Source organism: Lycium ferocissimum, chromosome 7 (assembly GCF_029784015.1).
Source record: "Lycium ferocissimum isolate CSIRO_LF1 chromosome 7, AGI_CSIRO_Lferr_CH_V1, whole genome shotgun sequence".
Lineage (NCBI taxonomy): Eukaryota > Viridiplantae > Streptophyta > Magnoliopsida > Solanales > Solanaceae > Lycium > Lycium ferocissimum.
Genome location: NC_081348.1, coordinates 54,237,529 through 54,255,045, shown reverse-complemented (window position 1 = coordinate 54,255,045; position 17,517 = coordinate 54,237,529). Strand labels below are relative to the sequence as shown.

Sequence of the window (17,517 nt, the reverse complement as noted above, 5' to 3'; positions counted from 1 at the left end):
AGCCCATCCTGACCGTCCCAACTTCAGCCCAAACCGCCCATTTGTCACCTCTAGATGGAATAAAACTCGCCCAAGCTCTAATGGATGATTATATTTATAAAAAAAAAAATGGTAGGATATATACTTTTCTCATAGATTGACTTTGTACTTAGTTCTCTAGAGGCTCACTAGCTCTTGGCACCCTTCCTAGAAGATGGTTAAGACTTTGACTGCTCTCTTAGATGTATTGATCTCTTTTGTTGGTATGATAATATTTCATAATTTATTATAAAAAAAAATAATAAAAAAAAAGTGCGCTTCGAAAACTAAACAGTTCTTTTTGAAAGCTCTGTTAGAATTAAGGTTTAATTAGGACCAAATTAATCACCTTTTTCATACTTTAAGGATCATATTTGTCAAATGATATCAAGGATCAAAATAAAGCAATCCCTATGCATTAGGATCTTTTTTTTAATCGTTTTCTCTTATTGTTTTTTTGCTAGTATTATTTATATTTATATTTAACTTTTTTTTTCTTTATTTTAATTTATGCATGACATGCATTTAAATGAAGAAGTGATCATATAGTTGACCCCAACTTGCTCGGAACTTAGGCGTAATTATTGTTGTATTGTTATCAAAATACAACAAACTTCAAATGTTGATCCGAACATCTCTCACTCACCAATTTTCTTCTCCATCACTCAATTTCCTCCTCCTTTACCCCATGATCTAGTTTTTCTTCTTTTCTTTTTCTTTCATAATAATGAGTGCTTCTACTTCTTCTCAACGTTCTAACCGGAATTTCTTTACTTGGTTCTTCATCTTATTATTAATCATTTATCTTATTTACTCTTCAAACATCATTCTTAACAAAGATGATTCTTTAGATTGTGCTACTACTTCAAACATTTCCACCACTGAATCCCTTTCCACGAACGCGTCTTCTTCGTTCACTCTTGATCAAGAACAACAAGAAAAAACCGAAGAATATGTTCGAAAAAAGGAACCGGAAACTGAGCTCAAGCATATTGTGTTTGGAGTAGCTGCATCATCAAATTTGTGGGATAAAAGGAAAGAGTATATAAAGTTGTGGTGGAAACCAGGAGAGACAAGAGGGGTTGTTTGGTTAGATAAACATGTGAAAATTGGCAGCAATGAAGGTCTACCTGATATTAGGATTTCAGGTGACACTTTTTGATTTTTATTTTCTTTTTGGATGTTGACATTACCTTCTTTTCACCATTTGAAATCTATTACTACTAAGAAATAAGAAAATACTAACAGTAGAGGCAATGCCTGTGAGTTCAATCTTTAAGTTTTTATCACTAAAATCATTACACTTTTATAAGCTTCGTCTCGAAAATGATAGGTTCATGAGTTGACCCCGTTAATTATACTTCCTCTGTTTCAATTTATGTGAACCTACTTGACTGGCCACGCAGTTTAAAAAAATAGAGAAGACTTTTGAACTTGTAGTGTAAAATAAGGCACATATATTTTCTGTAACTATAAATCATTGCATAAAGGTAAATTATTTCTAAATATGAAAAGGGATCATTCTTTTTGGCACGGACCAAATAAGAAATAGATTCACATAAATTGAAACGGAGGGAGTATATCACATCAGGTGACTAACTAGACCAGTACCTCTACAGATCAAAGTTGAGAAAAGAAGGCATATCCTTCAATGTTTACATATACACATTTTAAACTTGCAACATATAGACGTGTGATTTTTAACTCACAAAGAGTGCTAGATCTCTAATAATAGAAGTATTGATAGTCAAGAAGTATCCTCGATTCTTAATCTTTTACTTTTAAGTTTTAAGCATATAAAATTTGCAATATATATAGATGTACATCTGATTTTCAGCTCACAAAGAGTGTCATGCTTCTAGTAATAGAAGTATTGATCGTCAAGAAGGGATATCATCAATTCTTTAATTTTTACATTTAAACATATTAAATTTGCAACATATAGATACACGTCTGATTTTCAACTCACAAAGAGTGTCAGCTTTCGAGTAGTAATAGAAGTATTGATCATCAATGTATGATTTCTTTTCTTTATTTTCCAATTTCAGGTGACACTTCAAAATTTCTTTACACGAATCGACAGGGGCTAAGATCGGCTCTGAGGATTTCTAGGGTTGTCTCTGAGACATTAAGATTGGGTTTGAAAGATGTGAGATGGTTCGTGATGGGGGATGATGACACAGTATTTGTTGTGGAAAATGTGGTTAGAATATTATCAAAGTATGATCACAACCAATATTATTACATTGGTAGCTCTTCAGAAAGTCATGTGCAAAATATATTTTTCTCATATGCTATGGCTTTTGGTGGTGGTGGATTCGCAATTAGTTATCCATTGGCAAAAGAGTTAGAAAAAATGCAAGATCGTTGTATACAAAGGTATCCTGGATTATATGGTAGTGATGATAGAATTCAAGCTTGTATGGCTGAACTTGGTGTACCCCTTACCAAAGAACGTGGATTTCATCAGGTATACTCTAAATCAAACCTCTAATTAGCTTAGGCTTTTACCACAGTTCTTGATTTATTTGCTTATATGTACCAACAATATAAAAATAAATTACACCACCGATCAGTGTAACTTTACATATCATAGAAGGTTACATATCTTATCTTGAGGTTATTAATTCGATAGATCCTGAACAGTTGCATGTAGTTATCTTTTAGGAGACTTTATAGTCTAAAAATTCTTGAAGTTAGAATTCTATATTAGGTATAATTAATTGATATACGTGCTTTGTTTCGACGTTCGTGGACGTATAGGAGCATAGATCCAATGTGCAAATGATTGTTTATATGCTCATTTAATTATTGCAAATGGTGTCACAAAGTCGTTTTTCTTCACTTTATACAAGAGAAAAGTCAGTCAATTATTGAAAATGGTGTAATAAAGTCACTTTTCTTTATTTTGTAATAGAAAAGTCACTTTACTATATACTCTTAACCGGGAACTATATTTCCAGTAACTATTCAATTACGTGACATACAATATTTGAAGCCAAAAGAAAATAAAAAACATAAAACTCACCATTTTAACTCATATAGGACTTTATTACTCCGTTTTCAATTGTTTCACATTATCAGTCATTTAACTGACAAAGTTAACCAAATTAGGATTGATTATAGACTATTACATGTTGAAGGTCGTCTTAAGCTGCCAGTATAAAAAAAACACTGCATACTATCATTATATATAGCAGAAGCTCAATTTTTATATACCTTTGGATTGTATTGTCAATTTATAAGTACACTAATCATTGGCTGAAATTGATGATTTTTTGTTTTGTTTGTGGTAGTATAGTATGATGTATATGGCAACTTACTAGGCCTACTGGGAGCACATCCAGTGACACCATTAGTCTCACTTCATCATCTTGATGTAGTAGATCCAATATTTCCAGGAATGTCCAGAGTTTCAGGCCTTCAACGTCTATTCGAATCAGCAAAACTCGATTCTGCTAGCCTAATGCAACAATCAATTTGCTATGACAAAGACAGATATTGGTCTATTTCAGTGTCATTTGGCTATGTGGTGCAAATAATTAGGGGTAATATTTCACCTAGAGAACTTGAAATGCCTACGAGGACATTTCTCAATTGGTACAAAAGAGCTGATTATACTGCTTATGCATTTAACACTAGGCCTGTGACAAAGCATCCTTGCCAGAAGCCTTTTGTGTATTATATGAATACGGCTAAATATGATCGGTCGAGAAATCAGATTATTGGGATTTATTATCGACATCGAGAGCCTGCACCATATTGCAGGTGGAAAGTTGAGTCACCTGAGAATATCAACAACATTATTTTGTTGAAAAGACCAGATAGCAACAGATGGAACAAGGTACATTTTTGCAACTTCTTTTTCTTTTGTAAAAAGGTCCAATTTGTCCTTAATTTTACCATCCGTCATACTTTGAATTCATCGTACACCCTTGTCGTCGATAGAAGAACCATGATATTCACTAAAAGGAGTCAATGTATAAAGAAGTACATATATATACACAGTGTCAAAGAGATTCAACATATAGTATATATATTAAGAAAAATGACCCATCTACAGTGTAAATTTTTGGCCATTGAGATGTCAATCAAGTCCTGGATAACGGTTGCTATGCCCTGCTTGTCCTTAGCAAATCATCTCATATTTGCCACAGCTAATCGGATGGGATTTGCTGACGGCGAAAATATGAATGGCCCGATAGTACAATGGATGGTAAAATTAACATATTTCATATAGTAGGATAGGTATCTTTTACCCTTTTCCCTTAAATCCTATAACGGTGGTGTCTGGACAAAATGGCACATCTATCTACTATACCACCTTTTGTTATAATGTTTTTTTTTATTGTGTATTTATCTGATTGGATTTAATTTTTTCCTGCTGCAGTCTCCAAGGAGGGATTGTTGTGGTGTTCTACCATCAAACAATAACTCAAAATCAAATTTGTACATGTGGGTAGGCAGTTGCAGAGATGGTGAAATCGGTGAATTGTAGCTGCTAGGGAGAAAGGCTTTAGTTTTGTTGCCAAACTCCATTTTTCTAGTTTATCTTTAGCTCTATTTTTAGGCCATAAGCTCTGGATTGGAAAAGAAGTGATTGTTCTGCACCAAAAGAGAAGATATTGAATATTGCAGATTACTGATCCGAGAAAGAATGGCTACAGAAGCTACGCAAACATTGGAAGTAAAATGAACTTGCAGCACCTGAATTTTTTCAATATTTTCCGTGTAAAAGTGACACTAATTTGACCATGGTAGCTTTTTGTACAAGTCAAATATGTTACCAAATCACATGACAGTTTATAGCTTATATAGGCTATTTCGCCTTGAAATCCCATTTTATCCATCTTATTCTTTTGTGTAAGTAAAGACTAGCTGATGAAAGCTAAGAGCTTGCTCGAAGACAACTTTTTACTTTATAGTTGTAATCTTTTCTATCCTATACATGGGGATAGGTTCATGGAATACTTGGCTATATAAGATGGAAAGGCTTAAACTAGAAGGGATAAGAAAGGGAATTTGCAACAGTCTTAGTAAAAAAGCCTAGTTGGATTTCCAATCTCCGGAATACTAATCTACACATGTTCAACATCAGTGGTGTTTGATATTCTTAACACCTAAATCATTCAGATTACAACACAAGTTTCATCATCATTTCCATGTTCTGCTGTGGCCATCTCTGCCATATCTACTTTTTTGGAGACTGATAACACGACAACACGAGTTTCAGCTAGTAACTGCTGCTTCTCAATCGAATGCATAGAAGGAATTCTTCCAACATTATAATAACTCCGTTTTTCTGTCTTTTCTTTTAACGTACGTCGTATGTCAACAACATCAGAACTTAAATGAATTCGCAAGGTAAGTTAATAGCATGAATTTCTTATAAAGACTGAAACATATGGTACTGAAGGGTTCTATAGGAAGTCCAAAGAAAGAATTTTATTGCAACAATTTTGGTATACTGACTTGAAATCGCATGGCTATCACAATACACACACCAAGAAGCTGCATTGGTAGAAATGATAGGTAGCCTTCTAAATGCACTGGAAGTGTTACACTTCTCACCAATGAATCACTCATGGATCAAATTACAATAAACAATGAAAATTTAGTATATGTTCAGTACAGTAATGAATACACGCACGCTGTAATGTCTTCGAAGCAGCAAACTAATAATGCAGGAAGCTCATCGCCACGTGTAAGCTAAAATGACTGGAGACATCGTCTCTGCAGAGTCGTAAACATTTATATTAAGGATAAGAATATGAAAGTTGAGATGTTTATAATTTCAAGGCATACAAACTAACAACCTCATAGGGCTCAAGAAAGCAAAGAAGAAAGACATTTTCATCTAAATTAGACAAGTAGTTTGTCACAAAGTGAATTATTTGCCCAGAAAATTCTGAGAAACATATCCAGATCAGAAACTAATATATGAATCATGGACTAGATAAACTAATTCATTATTCCAAAAATAGGTTAAAAAAAAAAAACAATGTAAAGTATAAATGTAAAACATTAACAGCAATAACCCTTAGCAGCTTGAACACATAATTTATAGTATATGGGTTCAAATATTGCTTACTGATAGCCAAACTTCTGTGTCCTAATCACGAAATGGAGTCAGATCAATTTTGAATTGCTGCTTCCCCTTGCTAACTCTCTGTAAGAAATGTGATATTAGGAAACGAAAAGAAGAATCCCGAAGTGCTTGGGAGAAAGGGGAACAGAAATATACGGAGAATGCTAAAAGCATAAGCTAAATCACAGCATAACTGTTAAGTAGTTTGATTTTCTCTGTTCCTTGCATTTACCAACATCTATTTATTCTCTTAATGCAGTGATCTATTTTGTGTAAAATCTAGAACTTGAGAAAAAAATTTAATTATTCATGTTTCCATGAAGGAGAACCTTGAGGCAACAGTAAACTTATCCCTGCGTGACCAATAAGTCACGGGTTTGAGCAGTGGAATCAGCCATTGATGCTTGCATCAGGGTAGACAGCCTACGTTACACCCCTTGGGGTGCAGCCCTTCCGGAGCGCCAAGGGATGCTTTGCACACCCGGCTGTCCTTTTTCCTTCATGGTGTTTTAATAAAATTAACATATCACTTTGCCAACTATATTTATTGTCTGGTGCTGCTTTCTCAAAGACAAAGCCCATGGGGTGATGAGGGGCATCTATTAATGCCTTGATATCTCCATTTAAGTGCCATTTAAGTGAGGCAAAGTGTCCAACTTGAACTTTCACCTAGTTATTTGGTTGGCTTAATGCATATGCAGCCCCCTAAACATGTCCCTTTTTTCCATTTTGGCACCTTAACTAAGAGTTGTTCCTATTAAACCCCTGAACTCGTCCTCAAGTGTGTCTATTAAACCCTCTAAATCTGATTTTTATTAGAAGCAAAAATTAAATTGTGGTAATGAAGGTGAAGTAATATTTTAAACGTGTGGTAAGCTATTCTTTAGGTCATGGATGTGTCGGTTTCTGCTAGTTCTGCTCTTCCACTGCCAGCTTAATTAATAGCTTACTCTTTTTTCCCCCCTCAATTGCTGCTAATCTTAGCTAAAAGATGGCATAATTAAATTACAATATATATTAGCATGTTGCTACATTGAAGATAGAATACTATGTAACTCAGATTGTGTTTAATAGACACACGTGAGGACGAGTTCAGGGGTTCAATAGGAACAACTGTTAGTTAAGGTGCCAAAATGGAAAAAAGGGACAAGTTCCGGGGGCTGCATATGCATTAAGCCTATTTGGTTTAAACACACATCAAATTAGCATTCACAACCACCGCAAAGTAGTAAAATGTCCTAAATTTATACAGCCCTGGAGAACTGCATATGTATCCTTGTGAGACAGGGAACTACATCTCCTTAAAACCCTCTTAACTCTGGTTTAGACCATGACATCCACACCGTCATCATTCTAGGTTCGACAGGCAACAGCTTTACCTACTCTTCAGAATATGCATTTCTCCTATCTTTTCCCTCCTATGTCATAATACTTCTAGCACCAATGGTGCGCTATAGCTTAACGCACCCCCACGCAAAAGCCCAGTGGCTTGGATATACTGCAGCACCTTAACAGTCTCCTTATATCTTCTACAAGTGTTGATACTTAGAAATTTAGCTTCACTCATATATGCAACAAAAAGTGTAATTAACAACATACCCAGTGTAGCCCCACAAGTGAGGTCTGGGGAGGGTAGAGTGTACGCAGAGCTTACCCCTACCTTGGAAGGTAGCGAGGTTGTTTCCAATAGAGCCTCAGCTCAAGAAAAGAAAACCAAAGCAGTCGGGAAAAAGAAATAGCAGAGGTAAAGAAGTAATGGCAGAATATGATATAAAGCATGACAAAGCAGTCTGAAACAAAGGGGACAATACCGTAACTACCACAAAATCATACGATAATCGAAGTACAAGAAACACAGATAATAACAGAAATCTAAGGACGAGAAACTAAAAGAATAATACTACAACTACAAGTATGAAAGGTGAAGCATGACAATGCTCAACAAAATGTGTCAAATATACAATTCATGCTAAACAGAAATTGACTTACACCAATAGCAACAAGCTCTTCTAGTAGTTCCTCCAGATGGCGCAGAGGCTAAGTCAATACAACAACCAAAGCATTGATCAAATTAACAGCTAAAATCAGAATGCGGAATTTCGTTTGAGCCAAAAAAGGATATGTCAAAGTTCTCAACAGTATATATAGTTTGTGTGTAACTTACCCACTGTGTTGGACCGTCAACTGGAGCACTCAGAGGATCGTTGTGCACCTAATGAAAAATATCTCTGATTCAGTTGAGCATAATTTTTTTGACAATACTTGAGAGAAAATTAAAGCAAGTTTTTGACAAAATGGATATCCTAAAAGTTCAGGAATCTCAAGAATGGCTTGAAAGTTTTCCTTTAAAAAATGCACCAGCAAAAAGTAATATCACCGCATTCTGATTCCAACTCTCCAGTTCCGTTTCACTTTTGTCTTCTTAGACAAGGAGTAAACATGTTTGTCTTCTTAAACAAGAAGTGCATACAGAAAGCAGATCGCAACTTTATAAATCAGCCAGATGCTCCTTTATACCTCCATAAAAATTCCATCTACTCCCACAGAAACAGCTGTCCTGGCAATACAAGGAATTAATTCTCGAAGACCACCACTAGCAACACCACCACCTTCCAGCTGTACAAGAATGCAAAACTTCAATTTATTGAAATAGAATAAACTTATTAACACTTGATCCTAAGAAATGGTTTGGATATGCGATTGAACTCATGATCTTAGAACGCTGAATTGGTTACTCGATAATAGTTAAAGTAAATTATGAACAGTTGATTCTGGAGGTTGAAAGATTCAAACAGCACAAAGTCAGGGGTCGATTCTGTACACAGAGGTGTCTAACACGATCTGAAGGAAGGAATTTTCTGCTAATTAAACCTAAAGCTTCAAATCATAGTCATGGAATCAGAGGTGAAGGCTTATGTTGGCAATAAACTGCATGTATCCCAGACTGATCTGCTATGGTAAACTAGAATAGCTTCTCCTTTTCTTTCCCTTTTAAAGATTTTCAGTTCTCTCTGAGGAAGGGGTAAAAGAACAATGCACCTTTTTGCCTGCAGGCTGTTGTAATGAATGAGTTATATCAGCAACCTGAGAAACAAGAATTCAATGAGAAAATGCGCATTAAAAAACAAATATCTATGTATAAGTAGAAAGACATATAAGTGGATTTCTCTTTTCACAGGAAATATAATAATAAAATACAATCATAAATAAGACTCTTACGACAGGGCAATTGGCCTCCCTCATCCACTCAAAGTTCCGGGGATCCACAATCAAGTCATCTGCAGAGTCAGATAATACATGTTAGATTTTTAATAACTCCCCTAAGCCTTCCTTTCCGAGTTTGACACCATTCATGAACACGGAGTTCATTTCTCCTATGCTTTCTATGTTTAGCTTTGACCGCTAGAAGACCAGTGCAGAACACCTTCCTTTCCAGCTTACATATAAACACCAAAAATAACTGCTCCAAGACTTGCTTTCATCCAATTAGAAAGAAACTAAGGAAGCTTGTGTTAATAGGTGGAAACAAACTGAAGAAAACTTACTATAGCCAAACATTGTTCCTCTCTCACACACCATTACATTTTGATTTCCAGCCAATCTCACTTTTTCAGCAGAATTTTCCATCACCTGAGAACATTGTAGCATAAGTAAAAAATAGATAGAATAAACCCACGAATCGAAGAGAGTGACAATACAAGTTTATCATGGTTTTGAGCAGGTAAAGGGAGAACCGAAAAGAGGAATGTTACTTACTGATTGAACAGCATAAATTCGGAAAAAAAAAAAAAAAAAAGAGGAACGTTACTTACTGAAGGAGCACAAAACTGGCCCTTCTTAATGTTGATAATTTTTCCAGTCTTGGCAGCTGCAACAAGTAGGTCGGTCTGTCATTAAAAGCCAAAAAGTATATCAATATGGCTGCTTCCTGAGAATTTTATTAAAATATTGAGTTGAAAAAGTTAACAAAATCTTTCTGAAATGAAGATTATGTCTAGCAGACCAACCTGGCGACATAAGAAAGCAGGAATTTGAATTATATCTGCAACCCGGCCAACAGCTTCACACTGGCAAAACAGTGTTAGATGCAGTTCATATTGGAAGGGAAACTACTTTTGGACCACCACTGTTAAATGATGAGCTGATGTACAAAATAGATAAATGAACTGAAAAAATCATACTACATGGATACCAGAATTACTAATTTTCTTGCATCCAATATGTTTCTGACAAATAAAGAGCCATTAGAACCAACAACACACTAAGTTTGTCAAATCTTCTCCTCCATTTATTAAGAAAGGGGAGAAGAATAATAGCATTATACCTTCAACCATAGAACACAGGACATCCATGGGATTTTTAGAAGAGTCGGAAATGAGGAATATGATACAAAAAAGTACTTTGAGGAAGGGAAAAACCTTAAGTTGGTCAAAAAAAACTAGAAAGGAATAAGAATGGATGAGAAGCAAAAATAATGCACAATTACACCAGTAATATAATTTCCCAAGTGAATGTTGCATGAGATCATCAAATCTCCCGATCAAACAGTATTATATCACAAGAAAAATTATAAATGGCAGCGTCCCACTAAAATATGCAGACATATTTTACCTGAATAGATTCATGAACATCAGTAACAATGGGTACGTCATACGTTGTTTTCACCCTTTCAAGGATCTACAACAAAGTGTAAAAAATGAAGGTTATAATATGTTGGAAGGGTTTTTGTAACAGTTGATGTCATACAAGAACTGGAATATAGCAGGTTAATCCAAGCTGCAAACTTGTATCTCAAGTGAAGAATAACTAAGAGACCTCCATTCACCAAATGCATCTTTCTAGAACTGATTTAGGAGTTATATGCAAGAAAAAAACAAAACAAAACAAAAAAACATGAAACCAAAGTATTGTAATGTCCTTCCAGATATTAAAGTACCTAATTTTCAAACACATTAGTGGCACTTCATACCTTTAAGCCTTCAGCCAAGCCAGGACCCCGGAATGATTTAGACGAGGTTCGATTAGCCTTGTCGAAGCTCGACTTGAATACAAACTTCAACCCAAGTCTATTAAAAAAAAAATTGACAACTCAATCATTAATTTATAATGAAAAACAACAATATAGGACCTCAAATTGGAACATATGATCAAATACTCCCTCCGTCTCAATTTTTTGTCTTACTTTCCTTTTTAGTCCGTTAAAAAAAGAATGACTTTTTCCTTTTTGGAAACTCTTTAATTCCAACTTTCCCCATGAGCATGTTTAAGATCACAAGATTAAAGGGCATTTTGGTACATTATACATATATTTAATTTAAGATCATAAGATTAAAAAACCTTCTTTACTTTCTTAAATTCCCTGTCAAGTCAAAACCAGACAAACAAATTGAAACAAAGAAAGTATCATGCCTTCGAGCTAAACACTATTATACGCTTTATACAAGGTTGATACATTATGCATAATACTTTTCCCAAGGTAAAACGTTGTATAATATTGTATATTAGGCTACGTGGCGTAATAATTTATGTTGCACTGTTGATAATGAAAAACAACAATAAAGGACCTCAAAATGGAACATATGATCATGCTTTCGAGCTAAACTAGTGAAAGACATAAAATTTCAAATCCACTTGTAAAACAACGAATACTCCCTCTGTCCAAATTGAAGTGTCCTACCTTCCTTTTTGATTTGTCCCAAAAAGAGTCCCTCTCTTTCTATATTTAGTAAGTTAATTGATATAAAACCACAAGATTGAAACGAAATTTTCGTACATTAATTTAGGACCAAAAGATTCAAAAATCTTTTTTTAGTCCTTAAATTATTGTAACCAGTCAAACTGAGACACTTAAATTGGGACGGAAGGAGTAGATAACAAAATTACATGTGAGATGAGGGAAGTTACTTAGAAGTGATATCTTTCAAGTGTTTGGCCATGTAAAGAATGTGATCTTCTGATTCAATCACATTTGGACCTGCTAGTAAGAAAAATGGCTCTGCTGTCTGATATTTTTTTTAGGACAGCAAATAATTAGTTAGTGTTTATAGCAAAGAAGAGTAGAAAATGAAAATTTTTGAGAAAATAATAATGTTGGAATTTGAAACCTTGAGGTGGCTGTAGAGCAGTGTTGATGAGTCCATTTTGCTGGAATTAATTTTCCGAAAGGAAGCAAGAGTTGGCCGGAGTAATTTTGGAAAGTGAAAGCAAAAGCAGTTATTTCAGATCCAAGGAATTTGGGCTTCTGATCCTAACGCCAAAACAGGCCCCATAAAGTTTTTTTTTTTTTTTTTTTTTAATCAACTTGCATCTTTTATATTACCGCATTTGATTCTTTTTATATTACCACGCTTTTTTGTGATTCTAATTTTAGTATATACAATATTTTGGGCTCTACTTAAAGTTGTCCACCTTGGACATCCTATTTATTTGGCAACGATATTTGATGAGGTGGATTTCATCACTTAACCCATTTTATTCCTCCTATCTTCTACCACTAAAATTTCCACCCTCCATCACCATTTCCACCATGTCAAAATCAGAATCTTGAGCTAAAGCGGTTTTAAATGCAAAAAATGAAAATTTCTCAGACACCAAACAAAAGGCAAGAGAGACAATAAAAGCACCAGCAATATGAATAAAACTAGGACATTTTGTGGTTCTTGCACTGAAACAAGATCTAAGTATCTAACCCGTACATAGTCTTTTACTAAGTTTGCTACTATCGGTGAATTATTTCCAACAAAACAAGCAAAATTTCCCAAATCATATACTAGCCCAGCTCAATACGAGAACCACTTTTTTTTTAATTAATTGTGCTTGCCGTTTTGTTGGATTATTTTTTGCTTACTGCTTACTTCATTGGAACATGCGAGGAATAAAATGGGTTAGTGGAAAATGGAGGTGATAAATTTTAGTGGTGTTAGGGGGTTAGGGGTGATGAGGTGGCCTCGATCCACCTCATCAAATATCATTGCCATGTAGCATAATGTCATTTAATTTTTTTGTGCCCAAAATATAAATTATATAGGAACCCAAAGTGATTAAAAAGAAAAAAATGTCATATAAACTCTTCCCTCCGTCTAGGATGAGAGAGTTTAAGTAATAAAAAAACTTTTGTCTTATGATCTACAAAGAAATTTTTGATTATTTTATTAACGGAAAAGATAAATACCCCTAACCTATTCAAAAAGGAATTATTTTATGAAGATATCCTTCCATAAAAATATTTTTATTTTTTGTAAATATACCCCTCAAACTAACAAGTTAAAATTAACTCTTTTAAAAAGACAAAATGGCATTTTGTAATTGGTCAATAATAAAATTTCTATTTAAAAAAAAAAAATCAGATTTAAAAAAATCCAGTATTTAAAAAAAAAAATTCTAGTTTTTTTAAAATTCCGTAATTGGTCAATAATAAAATTCCGTAATTTAAAAAAAAATTCCAGATTTAAAAAAAAAATTCTTTTTTAAAAATTCCGTAATTGGTCAAAAAAAAATTCGAGTATTTAAAAAAAATTCGATTTTTTAAAAATTCCGTAATTGGTCAATAATAAAATTCCGTGATTTAAAAAAAAATTCCAGATTTTTTTTAAATTACGGAATTTTATTATTGACCAATTACAAAATGCCATTTGGCTTTTTAAAAGAGTTAATTTTAACTTGTTAGTTTGAGGTATATTTGAGCCAAAAACAAACCTTTTTAGATCAAAATGAGCCTTTTCCGTTTTATTAATGGTAAAATGAGAATTTTAGAGTTAAGTTATTGCTAAATATGGAAAGCCGTCATTCTTTTTTATTATGTCATATAAATTGGGATGGAGAGAGTCGTAATAGTTATACAAAGATTATTATAGAGGAATTATTTTATGAAGATTATAATATTTGTATAACTAGCATCGGTATTAGTTGTCCTATGTTGTATTAACTAGTTACCTAAATTGGGTTACTCTTTATGTTCTATTTTATTAGTTTGTTGTATAAAGAAGAACGATACATTACTATATTTAAAAATAATTTATTGTTTATTTTTTATTTTATCTTTAATGAGAAGTCTTTATAGTTATTATATTTAAAAATAATTAATTTTATATTTTTTAGTTTATTCTTAATGAGAAGCCTTTATAGTCACGTCAATGTTATGACAAATTTAAAACTGCAAGTTTCAAAAGTTTAAAAGCGCTATAAATGTTATAGCATGTTTAAGACAAGTTAAAAAAAAACATCTTTCTTAATTCATGTTAATACATACTATGTGACATAGATTGGAGTGAAAAAACTCCGAAGAAGTATAAATTATCGGTATTAGTTAATACCAAACCAACCAAAGGACAAATCATGATATCAAGTTTTTAACTCATAGACTTTTTCCTAGTTCCTCCCCCAAACCGACTCTTTAGAGAGTTCTCTTTTTTTTTTTTTTTTTTTTTCATCACTCTTTGGAGAGTTGACGGTTTGGAAAATAACAACATTGTTCTCTGCAGCCCACTCCCAACTTAAATTATTCAAAGGTAACACATTTATTTTGTAGTATTATATGATTATGGCGTAATGAATATTGTTCCTAACAATATCACTGCACATAAGGTCATATTTTGTGAGAATATCCTATCATAACTAATGTAGTATACTTTTTTGTCTCATTTTATATGACGTTATTTGATTGGATATAAAATAATGTTTAAGATAATATTTTGACTTGTCTATTATACTATTAATAATGATGAAAGAAAAGTTAATTTGATAGAGAATTCATCGAAATTTAAAAAATTGAAGTTTAGTGAGTATGAAGTCTTGAAAGTAATTTAGACAAGATTGCCCCATTGTTTGTGCATCTTAGCGTACTGCCTCCAACAAGCATGGAATTGCAGAGGTATCTTACCCAAATTAGGACGAAATGACAAACGTAGAATTAGATTAATCAATTTTTTCAATGCCTGTGATTTAAATAATAAAATAGAATAACAAACAAAAGAAGAAGCTAATCCAACATATTTTCCTGGATACTCAAAATTAATGCACTTGAAAATACAAAAGGTATTACTTAGTACTATTATTAACCTTGAAATACAAGTCAAATGCACAGAATTTACGAATAGCACAGACGAGAACATAACTATACACAATTAAGAAAAGTACGATTAGACAGACTAAGAAGCAAAAGTTCCAATGTTGCACAACTTTCTCATTTCTTCATGAATTCACCATAATGACTCAAAGATGAAAGACAAAGCATTTGACTAGTTTCTCAATACATTCTCTTCATCACAATGTCAATCTAGAACATTATAGTATCCCATAAGTTCTCACTGCAGCAAAAATATAACAATCAAAAACACAAAGATTATTATCATCATAAACTTCTCAATAGCCAATGAAGAACTTGTCGAATCAGAACTCTTCCATCCATCATTAAATCCCCTTCCAGCAGGAAAAAGCGACGGTAACACTGGTTTTGGCTGCTTTAATGGTGGACTAGCAGCAACATCATCAGTATCAGCATCACTATTAGGCACAGTATAGTTCATTGGTGGACTTGTAAACAAAGGATCAGCACCATAAACTGAGTATTCAAGAACTTTATCAACCCCATGAACTGTAAAATCAGAATTCACATACACATCTGGATACGTAATGTGTGACCCATCAATAGTAAAATTGGACACAGAATTGTTAGTCACAACAATGAATTTTGAAGGTAACAGAGTTGGTATACGAGTGTTTGGTTTAAACTGTTGTAAATCAGAGAAAAGAAGGCGTTGTGGGATTATATGATAAGCAATTAGGAAAGGGTCTAAGTTTTGTGTTTCAAGATTTGACATGGCATTGTTTCCAGGTATGAAGAAAGTTGCGGTTAGTGGGAGTGATGATAAGTCTGATGAGGATAACAAATTAGCCCAACCCGCGAAATCACCTGCTCCGATTAATGCTGCCACGATGTTGCTTAGTTGTTGTTCTTGGATTTGGTGTTGTGTTAGTGGCGTTGGCGGCGGTGGTGTTGATGATGATAAAGAGACTAGATGGAGTTGAGTTTGGTTGAGAGATTTGGGCATGTGTGTTACTCTATTGTTGAGCTTCAAGTTTGATTTTGACAGTGATTGCTTTGTTTTTGCTGGTAATGATTTGAGAAATGAAAGATCAAAATGGGTGTCATTCAGATATTGATCAAGGTTGTCTGGGGGAAATGTTCTTCCATTTATCACCATTCTCACTGTAAAAAGCATTCAAAAGAAAATTATTATCAGAAAAGAAACATAAAGATTGAACAGAGAAGAAATTTATGGTCATGCAAGATAACACAAGTAAAAGAGTATTTTTAGTTCAGTACAGAAACAAAAACAGTGGAGTATCTGAAACTTAAGAAAAACAAAAAACGAAGAGCACAAAACTGGAAAAAAAAAAAAAATCAACCAGATTGAACAGAGAAGACTATGGTGATGCAAAAAGAAAAAACACCTCAAAATCTTCATTATTTTAGTACAGAAACACAAACAGTATCTGAAACTCTAGAAAATCAAAAAAGAAGAGAACAAAACTGAAAGAAAAAGAAAATCAACCAGATAGAACAGAGAAGAATATGGTGAATGGTGATGCAAAAAAACACAAGTAAAAGAATATCCAATTCATCATTTTAGTACAGAAACACAACTAGTAAGTGAAAAAAAAAAGAGCTCAAAACTGAAAAAATAAATCGACCAAAATGAACAAAGAAGATTATGGCAATGCAAAAACACAAAAAGTAAAAGAATCTCATCATTTTAAGTACAGAAACCCAACTAATTAATAACTGAAACTCGAGCAAATCAACAAAGAAAAGCACAAAACTGAAAATAAATTCAACCAGAATGAACATAAGAAAGACCCTATGTATGAAACTCAAGAAACTGAAAAATAAGTCGACCATAATGAATAAAGAAAGAACCCATGTAAGAATATCAAGAAGATCTATAACGAAAAGCACAAAACTGAAGAAAATTACAACCATAATAAATAAAGAAAGACCCCATGTATGAAACTCGAGAAAATCCATAAAAGAACATGTAAAAACTCATACGTACCAATAGTTGAGAACATCCACAGATAGAGGAACAAGACAATGACAAAGATAGGGATAATATCATTCAGTCGTAGAGCTCTGACCCTTCTACCCCTGATTGGATTATGAATCTGAAAGTTGAAGAAACTGCCCGCCATTTTCATGGATTTCTTTTTTTTTTTTCTATGGAGAGTTAAAGAATGTAAGGTGTTATTCTGTTAAAATTGGGATCTCTTAAAGTAGAATGAATATGTGTAGCGGTTTTGATATATGCAAACGAAAGGAGAAATTCAGTTATAGTTAAAACAGTCTGTTCTGTTAGAAATGGCGGGAGACTTCGTTAGAGCCTTGCACGTGCCAATTAAAAGAAAACAAAAAT

The 17,517-nt window shown here is 33.5% G+C and overlaps 3 protein-coding genes across 3 annotated transcripts; 1 reads left to right on the top strand and 2 right to left on the bottom strand.

Moving 5' to 3' along the window:
- Window positions 1-519: 519 nt before the first annotated feature.
- Window positions 520-4,717, top strand: LOC132062985 (uncharacterized). Its single transcript, XM_059455436.1, has 4 exons — window positions 520-1,166; window positions 2,067-2,488; window positions 3,320-3,862; window positions 4,409-4,717. Exons 1-4 carry the CDS (start codon window positions 746-748, stop codon window positions 4,514-4,516), a joined length of 1,494 nt encoding a protein of 497 aa, XP_059311419.1. The 5' UTR covers window positions 520-745; the 3' UTR covers window positions 4,517-4,717.
- A 787-nt stretch (window positions 4,718-5,504) lies between these two features.
- On the bottom strand, window positions 5,505-12,333 carry LOC132062984 (2-dehydro-3-deoxyphosphooctonate aldolase 1). The gene is made up of 14 exons (XM_059455435.1): window positions 12,211-12,333; window positions 12,011-12,108; window positions 11,076-11,172; window positions 10,718-10,783; window positions 10,114-10,173; window positions 9,919-9,993; window positions 9,652-9,736; window positions 9,326-9,384; window positions 9,146-9,190; window positions 8,624-8,722; window positions 8,271-8,318; window positions 8,096-8,143; window positions 6,110-6,187; window positions 5,505-5,751 (listed from the first exon to the last, which is right to left on the bottom strand). Exons 1-13 carry the CDS (start codon window positions 12,244-12,246, stop codon window positions 6,131-6,133), a joined length of 873 nt encoding a protein of 290 aa, XP_059311418.1. The 5' UTR covers window positions 12,247-12,333; the 3' UTR covers window positions 5,505-5,751; window positions 6,110-6,130.
- A 3,075-nt stretch (window positions 12,334-15,408) lies between these two features.
- LOC132063060 (uncharacterized) lies at window positions 15,409-17,395 on the bottom strand. The gene is made up of 2 exons (XM_059455492.1): window positions 17,161-17,395; window positions 15,409-16,313 (listed from the first exon to the last, which is right to left on the bottom strand). Exons 1-2 carry the CDS (start codon window positions 17,300-17,302, stop codon window positions 15,409-15,411), a joined length of 1,047 nt encoding a protein of 348 aa, XP_059311475.1. The 5' UTR covers window positions 17,303-17,395.
- Window positions 17,396-17,517: the final 122 nt, after the last annotated feature.

Coding starts and splice junctions, on each gene's coding strand:
- LOC132062984 (XM_059455435.1), bottom strand. CDS start 12,246: ATGGACTCATCAACACTGCTCTACAGCCACCTCAAG. Junction 9,994..10,113: donor CTGCTTTCTTATGTCGCCAG/GTTGGTCTGCTA, acceptor TTTTAATGACAG/ACCGACCTACTTGTTGCAGC. Junction 8,723..9,145: donor AACAGCCTGCAGGCAAAAAG/GTGCATTGTTCT, acceptor ATTCTTGTACAG/CTGGAAGGTGGTGGTGTTGC.
- LOC132062985 (XM_059455436.1), top strand. CDS start 746: ATGAGTGCTTCTACTTCTTCTCAACGTTCTAACCGGAATTTCTTTACT. Junction 1,167..2,066: donor ACCTGATATTAGGATTTCAG/GTGACACTTTTT, acceptor TTCCAATTTCAG/GTGACACTTCAAAATTTCTT. Junction 3,863..4,408: donor ATAGCAACAGATGGAACAAG/GTACATTTTTGC, acceptor TTCCTGCTGCAG/TCTCCAAGGAGGGATTGTTG.
- LOC132063060 (XM_059455492.1), bottom strand. CDS start 17,302: ATGAAAATGGCGGGCAGTTTCTTCAACTTTCAGATTCATAATCCAATC. Junction 16,314..17,160: donor GTGGATGTTCTCAACTATTG/GTACGTATGAGT, acceptor TGCTTTTTACAG/TGAGAATGGTGATAAATGGA.